The following is a 26,052-nucleotide window of genomic DNA, read 5'->3' on the forward strand; positions in this document are numbered from 1 at the left end:
CCGTCCCACCGACTATTTCACTGTATGACAAAGTACACACTTCTCGTATCCTCAAATATGTGTTGGCGTCCACTGCTCCTGTGTGCCCCCCCCACTACCTGACACTGCAGTGCCTACATTAGAACGAGCGCTCGATGAGTTACGACTGAACCACAGGTGGGCCTGCAGACGGGATAGCTGCAAAGCAGGTGTTTTGTGCACAGCAGCCACCTGTCGTTCCCGCTCAGATCCACTCGCTGCCTGAATGCAAAGTAAATACATTGCGCACGGGCTCATAGGTGTCCAGATGTATTTTCAATAAGAATTCATTTACCACTGCGCAGGAAATCCGTTATGTTTTCCCCTTTTTCATAGATTTGTCTAGCTTCCCCCAGATGCTCTTCCAGGGCAAGGCGGCAGTTAAACACCAGCACGTGAGTGGCTTGTCCAGGCGATGTGGCCCCATGGAGCCCAGCCGACGATGGGGGCCAGGTTACTCCACTCACTATGACAACCAATCATTTGGGGAGGTTGGTAACCTGGAAACCAAAATGTGCCGTCTGTGCACACAAAGAAAACCACTAGGCACCCAGGATGTTTGTTTAGCCTTTCGGAGTTTGAACGCTTGGTGTGTTATTTCCCTGTTCTCTTTGTGATTTGTCACTCTGCCATAGGCGCTGTGTGCCTATTCATCAAAGACAGGACATTTTGTTTTTCAAATGGCATTCTCTTTTCTGTTTCCGCTTTCCCAAAAAACGAACAGTAATCACAAGTTCACCTTGCTTCCTTTCCTCTCTCCCGTGGTTCTGCTTCAGAAGGAGTTCCCTAATCTTTTTTTCATTTAAGATTTTATTTATTTATTTATTTATTTATTTATTTATTTGAGAGGGGGAGAGAGAGAGAACGCACATGAGCAGGGGGAGGGAGAAGCAGGCTCCCCGCTGAGTAGGGAGCCCATCGTGGGCTCCATCCCAGGACCCTGGGATCATGACCTGAGCTGAAGGCATATGCTTAACTGACTGAGCCATGCACGTGCACCGGAGTTCCCTGATCTTTGTCAGACTGTGACACCCCTGCCCCTGACAGCACAACAACCCTCACCCCCACTGAAAGAAGCTGAGATTCAGCATGCCTTGCCTTTCTTCAAGTAGTTGTTGAGGGTTCTTCAGAAGCGTGATCACTCAGTGTCCTTTCCTTCCAGATTTGGAAACAACTGAGAAATAAGCCCAGGATCAATGTGGGAACTCAAATATGTCGTCTAATTTATTACTGGTAAAGTTAGACTGGAGACTGTAATGAGATCGCAAGAGAAAGTGAGATTCTCCCCATCTATCCCTCCGAAATGCACCTGCATTTCTAGCAAGAGATGGGACAGCTGGAGGCACTTAGGCCCGGCCACTTCACTTGGATACAGGGCAGAGGTGGGAGGGAGGATAGAGGAGGGCAGAGACAGGAGACAGAGGAACAGAAGGAGAGGGAGGGGAAGGGAGAGAGAGGAATGATGGAGACTTGACTCTTTCAATGTCAAAAAAAATAAAATGGGGGGAGAAAAGTGTCAGCTTCATCGCTATACCTCCAAGACAGAAGTTCCCAGTTTCTGGGGTACGAAAGAAATGTGGAAGGAGGAAGGGAAAGAAGAGTGCCCCTTAAGATATAACTTTTCCTACTTAATATACCTTTTCCTGTGAGTATGAATTACTTTGAAAATAATGGACATAGTGATAGGAAGTCTGTTCCGATACACTTAACCCAATCTTTTCCTGAATTAATTAGCCTCAAATTGAAATGTTCTGTAAAGATTTCTACCACATGGAAATAAAAAAATAATTAGAACTGAACAGTTATGAAAATTCTATACATGAAAACTTGTAGAATGTAGCCAAAGCAGTACATAGTAGGGTATTTATAGCTTAACATGATTATATTTTAAAAAAATTGGAAGCCTAAAATTAATATTCTAATTTTCTGAGTTAGGTAGCTGGGAAAAGAAGAGCAGATTAAATTCAAAGAAAGTAGAAAGGAGGAAAAATAAGGATTAAAGCAGAAAGTAATGTGGAAAAAAGCAAAATGTACTAGATCAATAAAGTGAAAAGTGCCAGGGCTCTGAAAAGACTAAGGAAATTGAGAAACTCTTGATAAAAACAATCAAGAAATTCCAGAATAGGTAAAAACAAGTAAGTAGAAATAAGAATGAAAATACACATGTAACTATAGATATTACAAACATTAAAGAAATTAAAGAAGGTATTAAGGCCACTGAGGCCAATAAATTTGAAAACTTAAAATAGATAAATTCCTAGGAAATAACACAGCCTTTAACAAGCTAGCTCCAGAAGAAATTGAGGACCTACATAGTTCTAGAATCTTAAAGAAATTGAATCAGTAGTTAATCTTTCCATTAAAAAAAAAAACCCACTGGCCCCATTTAACTTTAAAAACAATGTTATACCAACATTTAAGGAATGGGTAATTCTAATAATATGTGATCTTCCCAGAGTATAGAAAGGGAATACTTCACAACGCATGTTTCAATTTTTTAAAAATTGTTTTACCTTTTGACCCCTTTCATCCATTTTTTTTTCCATCTTTCTGCCCCTCACCTCTGGCAACCACCAATCCATTTTCTGTAACTATGAGCTTGGTTTTTTGTCTGTTTTTTCAAGATTCCACCTATAAGAGAGATCATACAGTATTTCTTTTTCTCTGTCTGACTTATTTCACTTAGCATAATGCCCTCTAGGTTCATCTATGTTGTCACAAATGGCAAGATTTCATTCTTTTTTATAGATGAGTAATATTCCATTGTATATATCACATGTTCTTTATCCATTTATCCATTGAGAGACACTTAGGTTGTTTCCATATTTTAGCTGTTGAAATCATGCTCCAGTGAACATGGGGGTGCATAATCTTTTTGACTTAGTGTTTTCATTTTCTTCAGGTAAATATCCAGAAATGGAACTGATGGATCATATGGCAATCTATTTTCTATGGTTTGAGGAACCTCCATGTTGTTTTCCATAGTGGATGCACCAATTTACATTTCCATCAATTGTGCAGGATGGTCCTTTTTTCTCCTTGCCAACACTTGTTTTTTTCTAGTCTTTTGATAGGTATTGTAACAGGTGTGAGGTGATACCTCATTGGTGGTTTTGATTTGCATTTCCTGGATGATTATTGATGTTGAACATCTTTTCATGTGTCTGTTGGCCATCTATCTGTATGTCTGCTTTGGAAAAATGTCTATCTAGGTCCTCTGCCCATTTTAAAAAATCAGATTATCTGGTTTTTTGCTTTTTTATTGAGTTGTATGAGTTCTTTATGTATTTTGGATATTAACCACTTATCAGATACATGACTTGCAAATACTTTTAGTAGGTGACCTTTTCATTTTGACAGCGGTTCCTTTGCTGTGCAGAAGCTTTTTAGTTTGATGTAGTCCCAATGATTATTTTTGCTTTTGGTGTCAGATTAAAAAAAATTCTCGCCAAGACTCGTGTCAGAGAGCTTACTGCTTGTTTTCTTCTAGGAGTTTTATGGTGTCAGGTCTTAAATTCAAGTCTTCAGTCCATCTTGAGTTAATTTTTGTGTATGGTATAAGATAGGGGTCCATTTTCATTCTTTGGCTTGGTGGCTGTCCAGTTATTCAAGCACCATTTGTTGAAGGGACTGTCCTTTCCCTAGTGTATATTCTTGCCTCCTTTGTTGTAAATTATTTGACATATATGTATAGGTTTATTTCTAGGCTGTCTATTCTGTACTTTTTGATTAATGTGTCTATTTTTATGGTAGTACCATGCTGTTTTAATTACTATAGCTCTGTAATCTAATTTTTAATCAGGGAGTGTGATGCCTCCTGCTTTGTTCTTCTTTGTCAAGATTGCTCTGGCTATTCCAAAGGTCTTTTGAGGATCCATACAAATTTCAGGTTTATTTGTGCTATTTCTGTGAAAAATACATTGAAAATTTGATAGAGATAGTGTTAAATCTATAGATTGCTTTGGGTAGTATGGACATTTTAACAGTATTAATTCTTCCAATCCATGAGCACAGAGTATCTTTCCACTTATTTGTGTCATTTGTGGTTTTCAGTATTCCAATCTTTCACCTCCTTGATTAAATTTATGTCTAGGCATTTAATTATTTCTTTGAAACGTTAGTTCATATCTTTTATTCACCCACATATAATTACTTGCCTTCTAGTTTGTTGAAGCAGTAGGTCAGACAACATTTGCCACAATAACGTCTGTCGAAGTGGCTGGCCATTAAAGCTCCAGCACCACATTCATCTGAAGGGCACTCCTGAAGAAGGAGACTGATTTTGCCATTCTCATCCACCCTATAATATTTCAGAACAGCCAGTTTAACTGGCCGTTTCTCTTATGCTTACTCTTCTCAGGAGTAGCGTAAGACTTATTCTTCCTTTCTTCTCAGCACCACCATGAAGTCTCAACACAATTTGAAGAGTGGGCTCCTTTTGAACATGGTAGTCAGACAAAGTACGTCCATCTTGCAATTGCTTGCTGGCCAAGATCAGTCTCTGCTGATCAGGAAGAATTCCTTCCTTATCCTAAATCTTGGCCTTTACATTTCTTATCGTGTCCAAGGTTTCAACCACGAGAGGGATAGTCTTCCCCATAAGGGTTTTCACGAAAATCTGCATCTTGGCGGTGGATCCACAGCAGATGGCTGATCAGAAAGGCGTTTTATTATTTTTGATGCTTTTGTAGATAGGATTATTTTCTTGATTTCTCTTTCTGATAGTTTGTGTATAGAAATGCAACAGATTTTTGTATGTTGATTTGTATCCTGCAACTTCACTGAATTCAATCGTTCTAACAGTTTTTTTATAGAGTCTGTAGGGTTTTCTATATATAATATCATGCCATCTGCAAATAGTGACAGTTTTACATCTTCCTTTCCAATTTGGATACCTTTTATTTCTTTTCTTGCCTGACTGCTGTAGCTAGGACTGACAGTACTGTATTGAATAAAAGTGGCGAGATTGGTATCCTTGTCTTGTTTCTGATCTTGGAGGAAAAGCTTTCAGTTTTTTTACCATCGAATACGATGCTCGCTGTGGGTTTGTAATAAGTGGCCTTTATTGGGTTGAGGTGTGTTTCCTCTACACCCACTTTTTGGAGAATTTTTATTGTAAATGGATGTGGAATTTTGTCGAAATACTTTTTCTGCATCTATTGAAATGACCTTTCTTTTTTTTCCCCTTCATTTTGTTAATGTTGTGTATCACTTCACTGATTTGTGAACATTGAGCCATCTTTGCATCCCTGGAATAAATCCCACTTGTTTAGGTGTATGATCCTTTTTTTTTTTTTCAAGATTTTATTTATTTATTCGACAGAGATAGAGACAGCCAGCGAGAGAGGGAACACAAGCAGGGGGAGTGGGAGAGGAAGAAGCAGGCTCCCAGCGGAGGAGCCCGATGTGGGACTCGATCCCATAACGCCGGGATCACGCCCTGAGCCGAAGGCAGACGCTTAACCGCTGTGCCACCCAGGCGCCCCTATGGTGTATGATCCTTTTAATACATCGTTAAATTTAGTTTGATCACAGTTTGTTGAAGATTTTTGCATCTGTATTCATCAGGGATATTGGCCTATAATTTTCTTTACTTGTGGTATCTTTGTCAGGTTTTGGTATCAGCGTAGTGCTAGCCTTTTAAAATGAGTTTGGGAGAGTTCCCTCCTCTTCTATTTTTTGGAAGAGTTTAAGAAGGATTGATATTAATTCTTCTTTGAATGTTTGATAGAATACATTGGTGAGGCCGTCTGGTCCTGGACTTTAGTTAGTTGGGAGGTTTATGATTACTGTTTCAATCTCTTTACTAGTTATTGGGCAGTTCTGATACTCTTCTTCTTCATGATTCAGTCTTCATAGGTTGAATATATCTAGAAATGTGTTCATTTCTTCTGGGTTGTCCAGTCTGTTGGCATATAGTTGTTTATAGGATTCTCTTATGATCTTTTCTATTTCTGTGGTATTAGTCGTAACATCTCTTTCATTTCTGATTTTATTTATTTAAATCTTCAGAGATTTTTTCTTGGTGAGTCTAGCCAAAGGTGTGTCAATTTTATCTTTCCCAAGAACCAACTCTTAGTTTCATTGGTCTTTTCTATTATTTTTTAGCCTCTGTTCATTTATTTCTTCCGTAATCTTTCTTATTCACTTCTGCTAACTTTGGGCTTCACTTGTTCTTCTTTTTCTAGTTCCTTAAAGTTTAACGTTCGATTATTTATTTGAGACTTTTCTTATTTTTTGAGGTAGGCATTTACTGCTTTGAACTTTTCTCTTAAAACTGCTTTTGCTGCATCCCATAAATGTTGAGATGTTATACGTCCTTTTCTTTTCTTTTCTTTTCTTTTTTTTTTTTTTTTGTCTCAAGGTATTTTTTCATTTCTCTTTTGATTTCTTTTTTGACCCATTAGTTGTTTGGTAGCAGTTGTTTAATCTCCACATATTTGTGAATTTTCCAGTTTTCTTCCTGTACTTAATTTCTAGTTTCATGCCAATGAGGTTAGAAAAGATGCTTGAAACAAACTGAGGGTTTTAGAGGGGAGGGGGGTGAGGGGATGGGCTAGCCCGGTGAAGGGCATTAAGGAGGGCACGTATTGCATGGAGCACTGGGTGTTATACTCAAACAATGAATCATGGAACACTACATCAAAAACTAATGATGTACTGTATGGTGACTAACATATCATAATAAAAAGAAAAGATGCTTGAAATGATCTCAGTTATCTTAAATTTAAAACTTGTTTTGTACCTTAAGATATGATCTATCCTGGAGAATGTTCCATGTATACTTGATCAGTCCAGCTTTTGAAACTAACCAGCTTTGACAGCAAAATGAGACAAAGAGAGTACAGGGAAGGTAAATTATAGGCCATTCTCAGTAAAGAGCATAGATGCAAGTGCTTTATAGTTCTGTGCTATAAAATTTTCTGAAACAATCCCTTAGAAAATTTGATTTGTCTAGGACAGTCCTCAGATGGGGAGCTGGGAACCCAATGTGTACTCAATGACAAGAGGAATACCAAATCAGTTTTATTAAGATGTGTAGTTCCAAGTAGTCGTGTTTTCCTTAGAGTGTATCACTCACTTTCTCTAAAGTACGTGCTTACTTGAGCTCAGAATTTTAAGACCTTGTGCTTTTTTATGATATTCACCAAACTGTTATTTTTCTGCCTTTTTCTTAAAGCTACTTGGGAGCCCACAGCGTCTCTGTGATTTGGCAGGACCCAGCTCCACTGAACCAGAATCTAGAAAAAGATCAATTTCAAAAAGAAAGTCTCATCTGGATCTTCTTAAACTGTATGCTACATTCCCCTTTTCCATCTATTATTGCTTGGCGAAGACTGTTTCTCTGAATACATTTGACCTTGTTTTTTAAATCCCTGAAATTTTTATGAATCTGCATCATGTGGAATGTTATTGTTTAATAATGTTCCCACAAGCCATATGAGAAATCTTATTTCAATGTATTATGATCATGTACTTTCCATATTTTCATATTGGCTTAAAGTAAACCTAGCATGCAAAATGAAATGTACACAATTATTCATTGGGGTTATTTTATGGAAAAACTTTTTGAATCACAGTACTATAACTATAAGGTCTTTTACATGAGGCCCCCCCCCCTAGAAAACTGAATATTATCTGATTCATAATAGTTGTGTTCACATGCATCTGTTCTGGAACTGATTGTTTTATAGAGGATGTCCTCATTATCATATAGCCATTGTAACTACTTTCTTTTTGAAAAACGGAACATAATACAAAGTGAGATTATTCAGTGCCTGTCCCCTGTCCTTTTGGAGATTATAAATGCCCATCTGGAATTTTTGTGTGTGTCCAAATAAACCAGCCAACCAAGAGAGAACGTGATTCAAGGTAGCCACTTTATCTGGTCTTTCCCTCTGCCAGCCTGAACATGTTTGCTTCATGTACTCCTTGGCCCAGACCATTTAATTCCACGCAGATCAGAGGATCTGTTTTGAATACGGTCCTGTTCACCAGGCTAACACGTCTTGTTCATTTTGGAGCATGCTGCCATATTTCTTACGCTGTTGTTCTCTCCTTTGGACACTTAGCATCATGGATGGCATGACGGAAGCGTGCATCAAGGGCGGCATCGAAGCGTGCTATGCCGCCGTGTCTTGCGTCTGCACCTTGCTCGGGGCCTTGGACGAGCTCAGCCAGGGCAAGGGCTTGAGCGAAGGCCAGGTCCAGCTGCTGCTGCTGCGCCTGGAGGAGCTGAAGGACGGCGCCGAGTGGAGCCGGGACTCCATGGAGATCAACGAGGCCGACTTCCGCTGGCAGCGGCGCGTCCTGTCCTCAGAGCACACGTCGTGGGAGTTGGGGAACGAGAGGAGCCCCGACATCAGCATCAGCGTGACCACCGACACGGGCCAGACCACGCTGGAGGGCGAGCTGGGCCAGACGACGCCCGAGGAGCACTCGGAGCACCCCAAGAGCAGCCTCAGGTCGCCAGCCGTGCCCGAGAGCAAGGAGATCCTGAGTAAGGTGCCGGAGCCCGAAGCCGTCGACCAGCCAGACGTGGTGCAGAGAAGCCACACGGTTGCTTTCCCCGACATCACGAACTTCCTGTCGGTGGACTGCAGGATGAGGTCCTACGGCTCCAGGTACAGCGAGAGCAATTTCAGCGTAGATGACCAAGACCTTTCGCGGACCGAATTCGATTCCTGTGATCAGTACTCGATGGCGGCGGAGAAGGACTCGGGGAGGTCGGACGTGTCAGACATCGGGTCGGACAACGGCTCCCTGGCCGACGAAGAGCAGACCCCTCGGGACTGCCTGGGCCACCGGTCCCTGCGGACTGCCGCTCTGTCCCTGAAACTGTTGAAGAACCAGGAGGCCGACCAGCACAGCGCCAGGCTGTTCCTGCAGTCCCTGGAGAGCCTCCTTCCCCGCCTGCTGGCTCTGCCCAGCGTGGAAGAGGTGGACGCCGCCCTCCAGAACTTCGCCTCTACCTTCTGCTCAGGTTGGTGAACGGCGTTGGCTACAGTCAGTAAGGGTGTTCAGAGCATTTCGCTGAAATGGGAAATTACCGTCGTGCCTGTAGTTTGAAGTGCTCAAAACAGCTTAACCGGGTTTCTTATATTTGAAGAGAACAGAGGAGTGTAAGACTTATTGGCAGTGGCTGGAATTGTGGGCAGTGGATGGGATGGGATATTGTAAGGTTGATGGATATGGTGCAGAGTAAAGAATAAGAACTTCCTGCATTCTAGAAACAAAATGACAATCTCTGACTCTCAGAGCATTCAGTTCTCAGTATGCTTCTACACCTCCGTGGCTAGAAATCACAAAGCAATGCACTTTTGGTGTATCAATATGTGAACTATGTTAAAGGAGGTCTTGAATCAGATGTGGGCTGTGTAAAGTCCCCTGGACTTCCAGTGTGGGTAACGAGCGTCTGCTCGTTGTGGGGGCTTTCTCGTGGCCAGTCCCCAGCCAGCAGCCCACCCAGAGTCGCCTCCTTAGAACAAAAGGTGTTCCTGGTGCTCTTACCACTTAGGCATTTACAAAGGTTTTAGGAGTCAGGGCGAGGTCAAAGACAAATACTAGAACAAGAGATTCTTCCAGTGTTCTTATCACTTAGGACATTGTAAGGATTTTAGGAGCTCTGTGCCAGGAAATGGGCAGAGACCAATTATCTCACAGTACTACAGAAAGAAAGCAATTAATGGGTGCAAAACATTTATGGCAGGAATAACTGAGTGCCAGACTCCCAGGGAGTCACCTGTGCCTTCCCCTGACGTTCGAGGGTCTCCTGACCACAGACTACTGAGGCGGATAGACTTGGCGGGGCTTGTGCTCATACAGAAAGGACTAACTCTGGGAATGAATACAGAACTGTTAAAAGTCAAGATCACCATTCGCTCTTCTGCCTCTAAGCCTTGAGCGTGTGTTTACTGTTGCCCTTACCACACCTGTCATAGTTATTTGTGAATGCATCTACCTTCCCCCTCTGTACTCTCAGCCCTGGTGGGCTCCAACCATGTCTAACACATATTCTGTCTTCCAACAAAGAATACATCACACACGTTTACATGAAAAATCCTAGCCCAGTTACTGGAATTTGGTAGAAGCTAAGTGCTGGACTGTTAAGAGGCAGCTTCATAAGTATCTTTAAAAACTGACCAGATTGTCCTTTGTCAAAAGGACACAAAAAAGACACTTTAATTCAGGTATATTTAAGGAAGGACATTTTTTAATATGAGAATTATCCAAAGTTGTAAACACCAGCAGAGATAAAGACCTTTCAGTCCTGGACTAATACTCCTGGACTTCTCAACCTATCTAGAGATTGGAAAGAGATGCATATAATTTCTCAGCTCTCCTAACTGCACTGTGATTCTTTTCAAGACATAAAAATACCTATTTTTAAGACTACCCAACATTTTTTTTCTCAATGCTTTTCCTTTTGGAATTAAATACAAAAATGAAGTTGGGATATTTGATGTGTGTGCAGGAACACACACACATGCGCGAAATTCATGTTTCATTGAAATACTAAGATACTGTGTAAATACTCTTCTTAAAAATTCTATTTCTCCCTAATATCTTTTATGCTACCATCATTAAATTTGTTATTGTTTTATTGAACATGGCTAGTATATGTTTTGTGTGTATGTCTCTTCCTCTCTCTCTGTATCTCTCTCTCTGTATCTCTCTCTCTCTCTCTCTCTCACACACACACACACACACACACACACACACACACAGTGACACTTCATCACTTCAGCATTTCTAGAGAAGCTTCACTGTGCTCTGAACTAGGGGCCTCAAGATATGCATACCTTATTTTCAATAAATATGTATTGACTGTAGGTTCATGAGCTTGCTCTTTGGTTCCTTAACATGCGAAATAGGTCATGGGCTGAAGAAGTAAGTCATGGGTAAAGCCTGAGTTGGAAGGACTGTTCACTTCCCTTTGGAGGGGCTTTGATAGAGCCTCTGAGTCTGTGCATCTTCTCACTGGTAGTATTTGTGGGGAGAGGAGCTCAGCAGCCTGCTCTGACCAGCTTCCCCGGTGCGAAGGCAGACAGGCTGGCGAACGTCAGGGGTCCCAAGGAACAGCTGTATATCAGACTGCAGCACTGCCACTGGTTGCAGTAAGAGTGGCCTTGACTCATCAAGAAATGGTGAAATTATATTTAGGGCCTTCTATTTAAACTTAAACTAATCTTGGGGCACCCGGGTGGCTCAATCAGTTAAGTGTCCAACTCTTGATTTTCGGCTCAGGTCATGATCTCAGGGTTATGAGATCGAGCCCCGCATTGGGCTCCACACCAGGCGTGGAGTCTGCTTAGGAGTCTCTCTCTTTCTCTCCCCACCCACCAGATACATACATACATAAAATTAAAATAATCCATATAAAACAACTCAGCTGCAGAAATTTCAGCACTTAAATATGTAAGATCTAACATTCAGATTACTTCGTATTTATCAACAACATCCCCAAGTAATTCCAGATAAATGAGTCATTATAGTGGTAAAGACGGACCCCAAAGGCCCTGCCTTATTTCCTATGAGAATTAGGAAATATAATCCTAGCAGAGTCTTTTGTAAAATTTGAAGCCAAAGCAAATCTTAACAGTTGGGTTTTTGTACCTTTCAAATCAATACTTACCGTATATGCTGAGCAGAGCTTGAGTGAATTTTTTCACTCAGTTTTCTCCAGAATGTGGCCCGATGGATGTTGCAAACTGCTTAAATTTTAGAGGTCAGTAAACTGTTCCATCAGACCCAATATGTTGTGACATTAATTTTTACATGTAGGAATAATCAATACAATGAAAAGAGACTTCAAAATATTTTGGTTGTTTCCAAATATAATTTTTAGTAATTGTCTATAACTGTGTTAGTCATTTGTCTTTTTAGTTCTAGTGACTTCCACAGTATTTTTACCAATTAGAAGCTTTATACATTACAGACCCATCACGCTGTGGTCCTGCTACCAATAAGCTCGTTCTCCTCAGTCACAGCTGTGGTTTCGTGGATCACATCGACCATTGCTGTGGACCAGCCAAAGCTGCTAGATGCTGGCTGGGGCCCACTTCTGCACTGAGCCAGTGCTCTCTCTCCCCCTGCAAGCATCACCTCCAAGATGAAAGATTCGTAGAAGAGAAACACCTGTACCCCTCAGGGACAAGAGAGAAGGCAGATGGCCTTTGTTCATCCAAGACAACCTTTAAAAGTTAACAACAGGAAATGAGAAGAGAGAGTCTCCCTGAGTGATAACCCAGATATTTTACTCATTATTTACTTTGATGTCAAAAGCTTTAAACCTTATTTTGTCGTAAGCTCCCATCGAGCATTTGCTCGATTTGTTCATTTGTTCATTTGTTATCAGGGTCTGTTCTGCTGGCTGAGACCAGACTCGCTTGGCGTTTCTCAGGGACCCCCATCCTCGGACAACTAACATCCGATTGAAATGAGCCCCCTTAATTCCACACGATTCAAGGGAGCCTTTCCTTTGAAAGCAATGAAAGTTTTTTACGGTGGGGGAGTTTGAAAACATCCAAACAAAATGCATTTTATAAAGATGGGAGTGGACATGAGCTGTGACAGCTGTGGAAATTCCTTCCTCATGCCGCATAGAACCAAGTGGCATCCGTGTGAAGTGGCTCCTTGGGGACGATAAAGCCAGAGCCAGCCTCAGACAGCAGTGAAGAGAGGGGCACAGGCACTCGCTGGCTTTGGGATCGCTATTCCCTAGATTAGCGGTGTTCAGTTACAGTCTTGGGATTCACTGTGACCACATACAAGGCTTATTACAAGCAATGCGATGTCCATAAAGTACCAAATTTCATGAAAGATAGTACAGCAAGTATGAATCTCAGTTATGCGAGAAATACCTATTTCTTTGAATTAAAACAAACCTCACTCCCGACTCCCAGCCAGCCTGGCTGGCCAAACATTTGATGTCCCCATTCCAGGGTAAAACCAGGAGCTGGAGCTTATGTGGGATCTGGACAGGGAGGCCTCTCCCCTCTCGCATGGCCGGAGAGCCCCCACTGTCCATAGGCTCCCTGATGGCCTGCCAACATGGTCCCTGGACTGCTCTGGCAAGGCTGGGCGCCCCTGGGCACCATCATATGTTCTCCTCTGGGGTCCCACCAATGCCCCCCACACTGCCAGGCAGCGGGAAGCCACAGACCTCCAACCCCGGCCCATTTGGGGGTCTCCCTTCTCTGCCTCGCTGCTTCCTCTCTCCTCTCGTTGCCTTCTGGAAATGGGCCACGGTCTCTGGAGGGAGCTCTGGGCTTGTGGATACGAAACCAGGAAGGCAAGTATGCTCTTGCCAGCTTCCGTTTTGGCCCTGTGATTTAAACATTCCTGGAGCTGGTAGTACAAATTTCACTCAATATCTTTGTGGAATACAAAGGTAAAATACAAAAAGAAAACCTCAAATAAACAAGTTAATATGTTGCCCTGCCTCTGTCAGTTAGGATTGGGTTTGTTCACCTTTGAAGAAAACTCAGGTGTTTAAGATTCAGTTTCTTTCCCCTAAATTGCATCTGAGGTAGGCCGTGCAGCGCTCTGTGATGACGCTCCTGTCTTCCCGCCCTACCATTGTTAAGGGGGATTTTCGTCCTAAGGTTTCCTCCTTTACCAAGATGACTGCTGCTGGTGGAGTTGTTCGTTTGCTTTTATAAAGGGAGGAAGAGGAGTATTCCGGAAGCAGGGTTAGGGAATAAGTAGTCTAACAAAATCTTCCTCCGATTCCCTGGCATTTGTGGAATATGAAATTTGGAGAATATAATAATATAAAGACAAAAAACCGTAATTATACACCACCCAGAGGTTGCCTCTGGAGTATCTTGGTGTCTTTCCTTGGTGTCATTTTTCAGCATTTATATGCATATGTGAGGATAATAATAAGTAACACGAACATAGCCCTTCCTGTGTGCCCTGCATTGATTAAGGGTCTTACCTATATTAATTCATTTAATACTCATAATAACCCCATAGGGTAGGTAGTATTATTATCCTCATAGGTAAGAAAACTGAGGCACAGAGAGGTCAAGTAAGTCAAACAAGGTACACAGCTGCGAAGTGGTGATGCCAGGGTAGAAACCTACATAGTCTGGCCCCAGAGACCTTTTCCTGATACCGCACTGTGCCTGCTGGGAGGGAGGGTGGGTGGATGGAGGAGTGACGAATGGATGCGTGAATCGGAGGCTCTGGTCAAGAACACAGAACCCTCTGGAGTTGATTGGCTGTGAGAAGAAAAACAGTCACAGACTGCAGCCCAGCAAACGTGGGACAGTTTTCCGAGTCCTGACAGATAGACACCCATGGAAGCCTGTCATCTCATTGGCTCCTGAGAGAATATACCAAGGGAGCAGAAACTCAAGCAGAGATTTCTATATTTAAATGTATATGATCGCATACTTCACAGCAGAAATACTAGAAATAACCTAAATGCCCAGAAATAAGGGGAACGTTAAATAAGTTCTACTGTAGCCATTTATGACACTATGTAGCTGTTTAAAATTTATGATGTTTCTAAGGAATATTTAATGATACAGTTAATGGTCATAATGTAACTTTAAAAAGGATTCAAAATTAACTTCAAATGTTAATACTTACCTCAGGATGATATAATTACAGATTATTTTCACTTTCTTCTTTGTACCTTTTTCCAAACCCCTTAAAAATTTTTTCTTATGACTTCTAACATCAGAAAATAAAATAGTAATGTTATATAAAAATTAGAACCATAGACTTAATTAAAGAAATACATTACCAAGTAAAATAGTGTAATCTTTTTGTTTTAATTAAAGTTGACACGCAGTGTTACAGCAATTTCAGGTGTACAGCATAGTGATTGGACAGATCTGTATGTTATCCTATGCTCACCACAGTGTGGCTCCCATCTGTCACCGTACAACACTATTACAATACCACTGACTATATTCCCTGTGCTGTACCTTTTATTCCCATGATTGATTCACTCCATCACTGGAAGCCCATTATCTCCCACTCTCCTTCACCCATTTTGCTTATCCCCCACCTGTCCCCTCTGGCCACCATCAGTTTATTCTCTGTATTTACAAATCTGTTTCTGCTTCTTGTTTGTTTGTTTGTTTGTTTTGTGTTTTAGATTCCACATGGAAGGAAATCACAGGTGTTTGTCGTTCTCTGACTTATTTCACTTAGCCTAATACCCCCTAGGTCCATCCATGTTGTCGCAAATGGCAGGATCTCATTATTCTAATGGCTGAATAATATTCCATTATGTGTGTATGTAAATATATTTATATCACATCTTCTTTATCCATTCATCTATGGATGGACACTTGGGTTGCTTCCATACTTGGTTGACTATCATAAATAATGCTACGATAAACATACAGGTGCGTATTTTTCACCCCTGTCATTTTCTTTGGGTAAACACTCAGTAGTGGAATTACTAGATCATAGGATAATTCTATTTTTAATATTTTAAGGGGCCTGCATACCATCTTCCACAGCGGCTGCACCAATTTACATTCCTACCAACAGTGCATGAGGGTTCCTCTTTCTCCACATCCTCACCAACACTTGATATTTCTTGTCTTTTTGATGCTGGCCACTCTGACAGGTGTAAGATGGTATTTCATTGTGGTTTTGGTTTGCATTTCCCTGATGACTAGCTGTGTGGAGCATCTTTCTGTGCGTCTCTTTGCCATCTGTACGTGTTCTGTGGAAAAAATGTATATTCATATGGTTTGCCCATTTTTTAATCAGATTATTTGTGGTTTTGGTGTCGAGTTGTGTAAGTTCTTCATATATTTTGGATTTCCACCCCTGATTGGATATATCATTCGCAAGTATCTTCTCCTATTCAGTAGGTTGCCTTTTTATTTTGTTGGTGGTTTCCTTTGCTGTAAAAGCTTTTTATTTTGGTGTAGTCCCAATAGTTTATTTTTGCTTTTGTTTCCCTTACCTGAGGAGACGTATCTAGAAAAATGTTGCTAAGACCAATGTCAAAGAAATTACTGCCTCTTTTTCTTCTGGGAGTTTTATGGTTTCATGTCTCACATTTAGGTCCTTAATCCATTCAGAGTTAGTGTAAGAAAGTGATCCAATTTTATTCCGAATGTAGCCGTCTAGTTTTCCCTGCACCATTTACTGAAGAGACTGTCTTTTCCCCATTGTGTATCCTTAGCGCCTCCTTTGTTGTATGTTAATTGACCATATAAGCATGGGTTTATTTCTGGGATCTCTGTTCTGTGCTGTTGATCTGCATGTCTATTTATGTGCCAGTACCGTACTGTTTTGGTTATTACAGCTTTATAGTATATATTGAAATCTGGGATTGTGATACCTTTCTGAAGATTGCTTTGGCTATTTGGGGTTCTTTTGAGGTTCCATGAAAATTATAGGATTCTTCTAGTTCTATGAAAGTGCTATTGGTATTTTGATAGAGATTGTATCAAATCTGTAGATTGCTTTGGTAGCATGGACATTTTATCAATATGAATGCTTCCAATCCATGAGCACAGGGTATCTTTCCATTTAGTTGTGTTACCTTCTGTTTCTTTTATCAGTGTTTTATGGATTTCAGAGTACAGGTCTTTCACCTCCTTGGTTAAGTTTACTGCAGGGTATTTCATTCTTTTGGGGACAATTATAAATGGAATTGTTTTCTTAATCTCTCTTTCTGTGACTTTGTTATTATTAGTATATAGAAATGCAACCAAAAATCATATACTATTATTACATAGGTTTAGAAAGTCAGTAATGCCCAGTATTGCTGAGTGGGTACAACAGTGTTCTTAAGTACCATTGGTAGGAAGAAAAATTGGTATAAAACTGTTCGGAAGATACTTGGGCCATCTCTATCAAACTTCATATATGTCTTTAGTCTGCTTTAAAGAATTTATCCCACAGATACACTTGCATAAGTGCTAAAAGTCATTTCATCATTTCAGCTTTTTGTCATAACTGGGACTATGTGAATGTCTACCAAGAGAGCATTGGTTAAATAAATCACACGCCAACCATGCAGTGGTCTATGCATAGTTATTTGAAAAGAATGAGATAGATCTCTAAGTGCTAATATCAAGAGATATCTAAGGGCACCTGGGTGGGTCAGTTGGTTAAGCATTTGACTCTTGATTTTAGCTCAGGTCATGATCTCAGGATCATGAGGTCGAGCCCTGCATCAGGTTCCACACACAGCATGGAGCCTGCTTAAGATTCTCTCTCCCTCCCCCTCTTCCCCCACCACTCGCACACACTCTCTCTGAAAAAATAAGACAGAATAAAAAGAGATATCTAACATATAATGCTAAGAAAGCACCAAGTCATAGTACAATGTATGTAGTGTGATTTCATTTGTGATTGTATTTCCACACAATATGTTCAAGGAAGTAAGTCTGCTGGGATGGGTGTCATTGGGGCTTGGGAGAAGCAAGGACTAATTACCCTTATTTTTTAATATTTTCCAGTACTGTTAAATGACATAAGTATTTGATGTTTATTTAAAAAGACAGTAAATTATCTAAGACATGGAGGAGATGTTTCAAGGTCACTTATGCTAATCTTGTATCCAGTCGTTTACTGGTAGGCAATCAAGCAAGTGACCCATCCTTCTGTTCCTGACAGTAGAGAACATCTTAATTATAGAGGGAGAAGAATGAACTTTAGTTACAGGACACTGGAAAAAAGAAGTAGCCAGAATGCGTTAAAGGTCAGAGCTCCTACAGTTTGTCACTCTAAATTTATAACAATTCAATGAACCCAATCAGAGGATGAATTTAAAATCGAGTCTCTGTTTGAGAGGGGATGTGATAGAGTGCGATCCTTCCACAACATTAGAAACAAGTACAGCATGGCGTTGTGCAAAAACCTGAAGTTTGGCCCCAAAAGACCTTTGCTGATTTCTAGCTATATAACTCTAGGCAAATTAGTATTTCTGAGGCACTTTCCTTACTTGTAAAATAAAGGAAGGCAATCGATATAGACTTTATATGTCAAATGAAATAAAGTATGAGAAGAGATCGGTTCTAAAAATTAGAAAGCACTTAATAAATTATAGCTGTTGTGTTATTTTCATTATTAACATCACCAGTGAACTCTGTCTGGTATGGCAAGAAAATGAGTGTCTTCCGTAAGTTGATAGATTATACATCCTTTTGTTTTATTCTCAAATTTGCCAGCTCCTGTAACATACGAAATTAGCCTGCCTCGAGAGAGAGAGGCCAGTGCCAACAGGCTCCTAACAAGCCTGACAAATCATTTCAGAACTCCGCATACCCACTGGTCCTTCTGAGACATCGTCACCCCTCTGCTAGTGATTTGGGTCTCTGTGTCAGCAGACGTACCAGCGGCCTTCTTCCCTTTCAGCATCTGAGTATGTGCTCGGTTTTCCAAAACATATTCCAAGGTAAAATGGTAGTTGGTTTTAAAATCTTTAAAGAAATTATTGCTGATGCCTGAGACCAAAGCCATTTGCAAATACTGTTCTCCTGGTTCATAGACTCAAATATTCCTTTCGTCTATGATCCAGGATAGATAAATACCCAACAATGCTGAATCCTGCTTTCTATTTAACATAGAAGGAGACCTTTATCCTTTATCTTCTCCGGAGGCTAGAACCAACCCCACCAGGACCTTAAGATTCTGGAGTGTTCCTCTGGACCATCATGGCAGAAACACACTGCCCATGTCCTGTCCAAATATGTCCTTTTTTTCTTTAAAGAATTATTTATTTATTTTAGAGAAAGAGCTTGTGTGCAGGGGGTAGAGGCAAAAGTAGAGGGAGAGAGACAGAATCCTCAAACAGACTCCCCGTTCAGCATGGAGCCTGACACAGGCCCGATCCCAGGACCCCGAGATCATGACCTGAGCAGAAACCAAGATTTAGCTGCCTAACTGACTGAGCCACCTAGGCGCCCCAAGGATGTCGTTTTTATTTTTATTTTATTTTTTTAATGATTTTTTATTATGTTAATCACCACACAGTACATCCCCGGTTTCCGATGTAAGGCTCGATGATTCATTAGTTGCGTATAACACCCAATGCACCATGCAATACGTGCCCTCCTTACTACCCATCACCGGTCTATCCCATTCCCCCACCCCCTCCCCTCTGAGGCCTTCAGTTTGAACTGAAGGATGTCGTTTTTAAATCCCGCTCTCGACCCTCCTTTTATAAATGCACCTCTGCCTATGGTCACAAAGTGCCCTCAGTAATAAATCTCTCGTAACAGCTGCAAAGTTCTTCAAGGAAGGCAGGGGAGATGCCTAAAATTTGACTCGGTAAAGTGGTTTTATTGGAATAACATGTATACTTAGCTCCCGCTAAAGAATGTTTATAGCGTTCTCAAATATAGCAGAAGTCTTGAAGATTTTTCAACTTCAAAAGCTTCTTCTGGCCCATATCCTCTTGCTAGCATACTCACTAAGAAACCCACAGGGATATAGGTAACCATTCCCGTTACAAATTTGTATTTCCAATGTATTTGACTGTTAGTTTTGGAAGCTCGCATTTCATAGAAGAGGTACATTTTTGATCAAAGGATAATTTTAAGCATATGAAGATTGTACGGACATGTGTCATTTGCATGCATATATTTCAGCTGGCCCGTTTCTAAATCTAGCATCAGAGTGTGTGCAGGACCAAATGGAGCACTGAGGCTGACCTAGGACCAGATGAAGAGAAGCCAACCTGAGACATGTTTGTCCTCCCATGTTCTCTGTGAAAAGTTTAAACAAGGCACTAATTCTCCCTGGCTGAATGAGCCCCTCTTCAAAGCCCATCTATGAGATATAGCTGTTTGGGTTTTTTTTCTTTCAGTTAATTTGTATAGCACATGGAGCCCTTCAAAATGAAAACCTTATGAAACATAAAATGATATTTAGAAAAAATGAAAGAAGAACCAATAGCTTTTCCTTTATATGTATTTTTGAAACTGTTTCCTAATTTAAGAGATTATTGAAATAAAATTTATTGAGATGAAATTCACATACCATACAATTCACCCATTTAGAGTGTACAATTCAGTGGTTTTGATATATTACATTAGTATTTGTTTCAATTGGGATAAAAACATATTATAAAACTTTAAAATTGCTATTTTTACCATTTTTATGTGTACAATTCGATGGCACTCCCTACATCCACAATGTTGTACAACCGTCACCACTACTCTCGGAAGTTTTATTTTAAATCATCCCAAAGAGAAAGGCTTCTCCTCCAGCCCCTGGTAACCTCTCATCTCCCTCCGTGTCTCTCTACATTTGCCTCTTCTTGCCCCGACCCCATCTACGTGGATCGTACAACATTTGCCATCTTATGCCTGGCTCATTTTACTCAGCATATTTGCAGGATTCATCCATGGTGTAGCACGGATCCGAACTCCGTGGTATGCATGTTCTGCGCTCTGTCGATCCGTTCGTCTGTGATGGACACTGCAGTTGTCTCCATGTTTGGCAATTGTGAATAATGCTGCAGTGAAACTGGCATACAAGGATCTGCTCAAATCCTTGCTTTTAATTCTTTGGGGGCATACCGTATACATAAGAGTGTAAGTACTGGGTCATATGGGAATTCGGCTTTGCTTTTTGAGTAACATTATTTTTTTAAAAAGTACGTATTCATGAGTTACGGCACTAAGTGTCTTACATGCGTTCTCACATCTAGTTCGTGTAACAAATGTGTTCATTCATTCTTACTCAGCAAATGTTTGTTTAAGGGTCTTCTATATGCCAGGCACTGTTCTAGGCCCTGGGGATTCTGTAGGGAACAAAACTAACACAGTCCTGCCCTTTCATAGGTCTCACATGACAACAGATAATAGTGACAGTAGACAATAAAGAGGTGTTAATACAACGCTGGGTAGAATAAAAGACATCGAGGCAATGAAAACAGTGCAAGGTGAGCAGGAGCAATGTCACAGGGGTGGTGGTAGTGGTAGACGGAGTTGAAAGGGAAGACCTCTGTAAAGCTGATGCCTGAGCAGAAACCTGAAAGAAGGGAGCACCGCCTGCAGAGCTCTTGAGAGATCCTTCTGGGGAGCGGCAAGAACACATGGCAGGGTCCTGAGGCAGAACCAGGCTGGGTGGGCTCTGAGCAGCAGCACAGGTCCAGGTGGCCGTGGGGAGTGAGGAGGGGAGTCAAGGTTTTCTTATCTTGTGATGGGAAGTCGTTGGAGACTTTCAGCAGGAGAGGGACACAGTTGATTATTCTGCCTATTTATAGGTGAAGAAGCTGAGACGTGGGGGTCTGAGTGATTTTACCAAAGTAGCTGGGGAGTAGCTCATCCAGATTTGCCCAGGTAGATTCACTCCGGAGTGCACGCTCCTCCCCCGCAGGCTGGTGCAGGGATGGGACCCTCACGATGCTCCTTGCCGGCTGGAGCTGCTGTACGGGGGTGGCTACAAGATGCGTGTTCCTGTCCCTAGGATCGGGTCCGGGCTCTCCATAAGCCAGCCTTCCAGACACCTTGTTTGCAACCTCAGAGGTGTCTTGCCTGTCTCCCGTAGGCATGATGCACTCCCCCGGATTCGATGGCAGTGGCAGCCTCAGCTTGCAGATGCTGATGAACGCGGACAGCCTGTACACGGCCGCGCACTGCGCTCTGCTGCTCAACCTGAAGCTGTCCCACGGCGACTACTACCGGAAGCGGCCCACCCTGGCGCCGGGCATGATGGTGAGCGTGTGGTCTCCGTCGGACCCTCCAAGGACGGGTGGCCAGAGAGCCGGGCACCAGTGTCCTGGGAGGGATGCACTGTGGGTTCTGTCCCCCACTAGCGTGGAATGGGGCAGTGTCTGCGGGGCCATGGAGGGCGGAAGGGGATGCGGGGCCATTGGCATAGTGCGATGGGCCGCACAGCTACCCACCTTGCTCTGGGAGGGAAGGACCCACGTGCCTGGAAGTGGCTGCCCGCCAATGGCCTGATGTTGTCCCCCAGCGGCATTGTTAAACACACGTGTGTGAGCCACATTCCACAGCAGGTGATCAGAATGTTCAAACATAAGACGTGCAGGGAATGGTCCTCTTGACTGAAAATCAAAGCGTGCTGTTACAAGCACTCTTCATTGTCTTCCAGAATGTACTCCGATCTACTCGTAACCCACAGCCGAGCTTGCTAGTTAGTGGTCAATAATAGAGCACCTCGTGTGAGCTGCGGAACGAGAAAGACGGTGATTGTGCTGTGGTTGGCTGCCGTGCCAGAGCGAGTGGCTCCCGCTCTGGCCCAGTATCAGCTCGTGAGCCCCAGTCCCGGAGCCGCACGAAGGGCCCCAGCAGTCATTTGTTTGCTTGATAAATTATAAATTCCCAAGGGTAACTGGTGGCTTCGTGGGTATGAATCAAGTAGCTCTTGAGCCACGTGGGCTTTTTCAGGGACACACCTTCCATCTCTGCTGCCCTTGGGGCAGTGAGAGGGAGCTGCTCTGTTCATATTTCTGCCCCGTTTCTAATCCCGCCCCCCACACACACATCACTGAGGGAAGATATGAGATGCAGTGTTCCTAATCCTTCTACAGGGTTTCTTAAGATATCATAAGTAAACTTCATAAAGTTTAGGACTTTCCCATCTTGGTTCCCTCTTCCCTTAACTACCAACACCCGCCGCCCAGCGCCCCCAATCCAAAAGGTTTCATTTTCCTACAAGCCTTGACTGAGGTAGGAGACCTGTGAAGAGAAGAGGCAGCAGAACGTGTTCGTTTGCAGGGGACCCTATCTGGTCACCTTCTCATGTGCTCCTCTCTGTAGAAAGAGTTCATGAAGCAGGTCCAGACCAGCGGGGTGCTGATGGTGTTCTCCCAGACCTGGATCGAGGAGCTGTACCATCAGGTGCTCGACAGAAACATGCTCGGAGAAGCTGGCTACTGGGGAAGCCCAGAGGATAACAGCCTGCCCCTCATCACCATGCTGACCGGTCAGTGGCTTCTCACACGGCTCCGTGGCCCTCGGCGGGGAGGGAGGGCGGACACTGCAAAGCCCCTTTCGGAGAAGCCAGCCTTGAAACAACACCCGCAGAGCCACCCTGGCAACTGGTAGCAGTTCCAGGGAAGCGTCATGAATTCACCTCATAGGAATGTTCTATTTTTCACGTGGAACCCTCGAGAGCTCACTGTGCGCCATTAGATAAGGGCAACTTAGCACCTGTGTCTGTCGGGAAAACTACGGGCCTCTCCTAGGGATATGAAGTACTTTGTGGGCAGAAAGCCCAGAATTATTCCTGGAAACTCTCACGTGCTAATAGATAACCCAATATCATTTAGCGCTCCTGAACTTGCCAGAAATGTAAAATGCTTGATTTTAATCTTGGCTTCCTTCCCATCTCCTATCCGCCTCAGAGGTCCTCTCTTCCCTTCCTGGCTATAGAAGAATTTAAAAATAATGCCAAGAGGTTGCCCATCATCTTTGTCTTCAGTGTCCAGAGTTTTTAAAATCCTGTTTATTAGAAATTTTACATGAGAGCATAGAGAGCTCTATAGGGTGTGGTCATAAAGCAGGGGTTTTTTGGGGGGTTGGTGCGTTTTGTTGTTGTGTGTGTGTGTTTTGTTTTGTTTTGTTTTTGTGAAAGCAGTCATTCGTGGCTTCTCATGGCTTAACTACAGTATCAGGTAAAGATCAGGGAGTGCTCAAGACCTCGGCCATGTATAGGCTTCGTATATTAGCTCTAGGCTCGTCTTGTGTGTGATCTGAGGTCCCAGACTGGCTTCTGATCCGAGTTATCGTCTCATGGCCCCGGCTGACAGAATAGGTAGGGCACAGCCCTATGCCGGATACCTCCCCTGCCCTCTCTGTCATGTCACGTGTCCGCACCCAGCTCAGCGCGGCTCCCCACCAGGCAGGGCACGTGGGCAGAAGCACCATGGGGCTGGGGCAGGACAGTCCAGGGAGGAGGCGGAATCTGTTGTCCAAAGGCAATGTTATGTTACCTAGGGCCGCTATTGGGGTCTCTTACAAAGGCGCAGAGTAGACTACTGACAGGCAGAACGCAACAATGAGGAATTTGGGCTGAGGTGCTCTTTAGGAATCAGGCAAGGAGTCGAGACACATAGTGAGGTCTGTCCGCAGCAGACAGAGCCTTGGTCGTTGGCTGGCATTTGGAGTCTTGGTTCTAGAACTAGGATGCAACTGGGAGAAGCCAGGCTTAGGTCCCTGACTGTCAGGATCACTGGACAGGTGACCCATTTGTATTTGATTAATCATGATAACTTTTCCATCCATTTGAAATACAGGACTCCATAAATGTGTGAGACATTTATTCAGGTATCCGGTGAGTCGTACGTGGTTTCCATCTTTCCCTGTAAAATCCCTCCAATAGGCATTGAAGGCACTGCCCAGAGCTTAAAGTGCCTTAGAATTTGGGTAAAGATCCTAAACATGCCAGCTTTAATTTTCAGATACCATAGTTTCTGCCAGGATGAATCTCGGTGAATCTCTTACCTGAACCTTAACAAAGGGAGTCATTTGGCAGTTGTAAAAATGAACAAGTACCAGGCCATTCACCGTGGCCACGGGCATCGTGCATTCCTGCCTGTCAGCCGCCTCTTTATCATGGAACCGTAACTCAGCGCTGCATCCATGGGAGAGTCCTCTAGACAGAAGACGATAGAAAAACACAGACTTTTTCATACAAATTCTACAAAATAAAATTCTGTGATTCTCTGTAGCAGGCTCCAGGTATGAAATGGCAAATGAATTTGAGCAGCGGTTAACCTGGAGCCTGGAAGCTTCTTTCTGAGCTTCTGTGCAAGGAAAAGCAATAGCAGCAATCTTACCATCAACCTTGTACAAACTGGCCATTCCTGATGTCCTGTAGACGTGTTCTGTAGAACCGTGGAGTTTTAGTGCTTAAACTTCACATTCCTTGAATTCAGCAGTCCATTACCTAGCATATAGGAAACGTTATAACTTTCAGAAATGGCAGTTTCTGGTGAATGTCCTAAGACCATTTGACTGTAAGTCAAATTAACATCAGTGAAACTGGCCTGTTCCCACTTTAGTAGCCATTGAGATTTCTCCCTGCTTTTGTTCCCCAGTTTTTTTGAGGCGTAATTGACATATAACATTATATTAGTCCAGGCTGTACGACATGATGATTTGATTATATATAATAATTGTTATTATATATATGATTATATATAATATATATAACATATATATATTATTGCAAAGTGATCACCATGATAAGTTTAATGTCAGTCACCTTACATAGTTACAGTTTTCTTTTCTCGTGATGAGAACTTTTTTTTTTAATGTTTTTTTATTATATTATGTTAGTCACCATACAGTACATCCCTGGTTTCCGATGTAAGGCTCGATGATTCATTAGTTGCGTATAACACCCAGTGCACCATGCAATACGTGCCCTCCTTACTACCCATCACCAGCCTATCCCATTCCCCCACCCCCCTCCCCTCTGAAGCCCTCAGTTTGTTTCCCAGAGTCCATAGTCTCTCATGCTTCATTCCCCCTTCTGATTACCCCCCCCCTTTCTTTATCCCTTTCTTCCCCTACCCATCTTCCTAGTTCTCGTGATGAGAACTTTTAAGATCGGTCTTTGCAACTTTCGAAGAGCTGTGTTGCCAGAAGTCTCTAGGCTTCTTGGATTTACTGTAAGAATCAAGGCTATAATGAAATCATTTTCAAACACCATGCAGAGGAGTCTCATCCTATTGGGGAGGGTCAAGTTCTAAAATCAAGGAATAAACTTCGGCTACCCTCTTTTTCCATACCCTCCCCGGGTTGTATTCAGCTAAGGTAGCTGCATTCACACACATATGCTCCAATTCCGTGGTCGTTTCTCGAGTGGCTCCCTCCCTTCCACTGACACATTCGAGGCCCAGAGAATGCAGTACAGCCGGTGGCTACCAGGCTACTTAATTCAGAGCTAAGGCTTCTCAATCCTAGGCCAGTCTCTTCTTGCTAATATAGTAAGAAGTGGCTCATTGAGCTAATTCAAGAGATGAGAGTTTGTTTTAACAAAAATTCAGAGGAAGGAGAGTTAAGATTCCTGTATTGAGCTGGTTAGAGTACTTGATATCATGGAAAGGGGCCCAGGTGAGAATCA

General features: G+C 42.6%; 1 protein-coding gene and 1 pseudogene across 1 annotated transcript in view; one reads left to right on the forward strand and one right to left on the reverse strand.

Annotated features, from left to right (window-relative positions):
* ARFGEF3 (ARFGEF family member 3) overlaps nucleotides 1-26,052 on the forward strand; it is a 165,358-nt gene that overhangs the window by 92,696 nt on the left and 46,610 nt on the right. The window contains exons 11-14 of the mRNA XM_040627843.1: nucleotides 7,199-7,311; nucleotides 8,091-9,001; nucleotides 21,505-21,671; nucleotides 22,740-22,905. Of these exons, the coding sequence (XP_040483777.1) occupies nucleotides 7,199-7,311; nucleotides 8,091-9,001; nucleotides 21,505-21,671; nucleotides 22,740-22,905 (1,357 nt within the window). The remainder of the gene's footprint in view (nucleotides 1-7,198; nucleotides 7,312-8,090; nucleotides 9,002-21,504; nucleotides 21,672-22,739; nucleotides 22,906-26,052) is intronic.
* On the reverse strand, nucleotides 4,151-4,642 carry LOC103663365 (annotated as a pseudogene).

Source organism: Ursus maritimus, unplaced genomic scaffold (assembly GCF_017311325.1).
Source record: "Ursus maritimus isolate PB19 unplaced genomic scaffold, ASM1731132v1 scaffold_13, whole genome shotgun sequence".
NCBI lineage: Eukaryota > Metazoa > Chordata > Mammalia > Carnivora > Ursidae > Ursus > Ursus maritimus.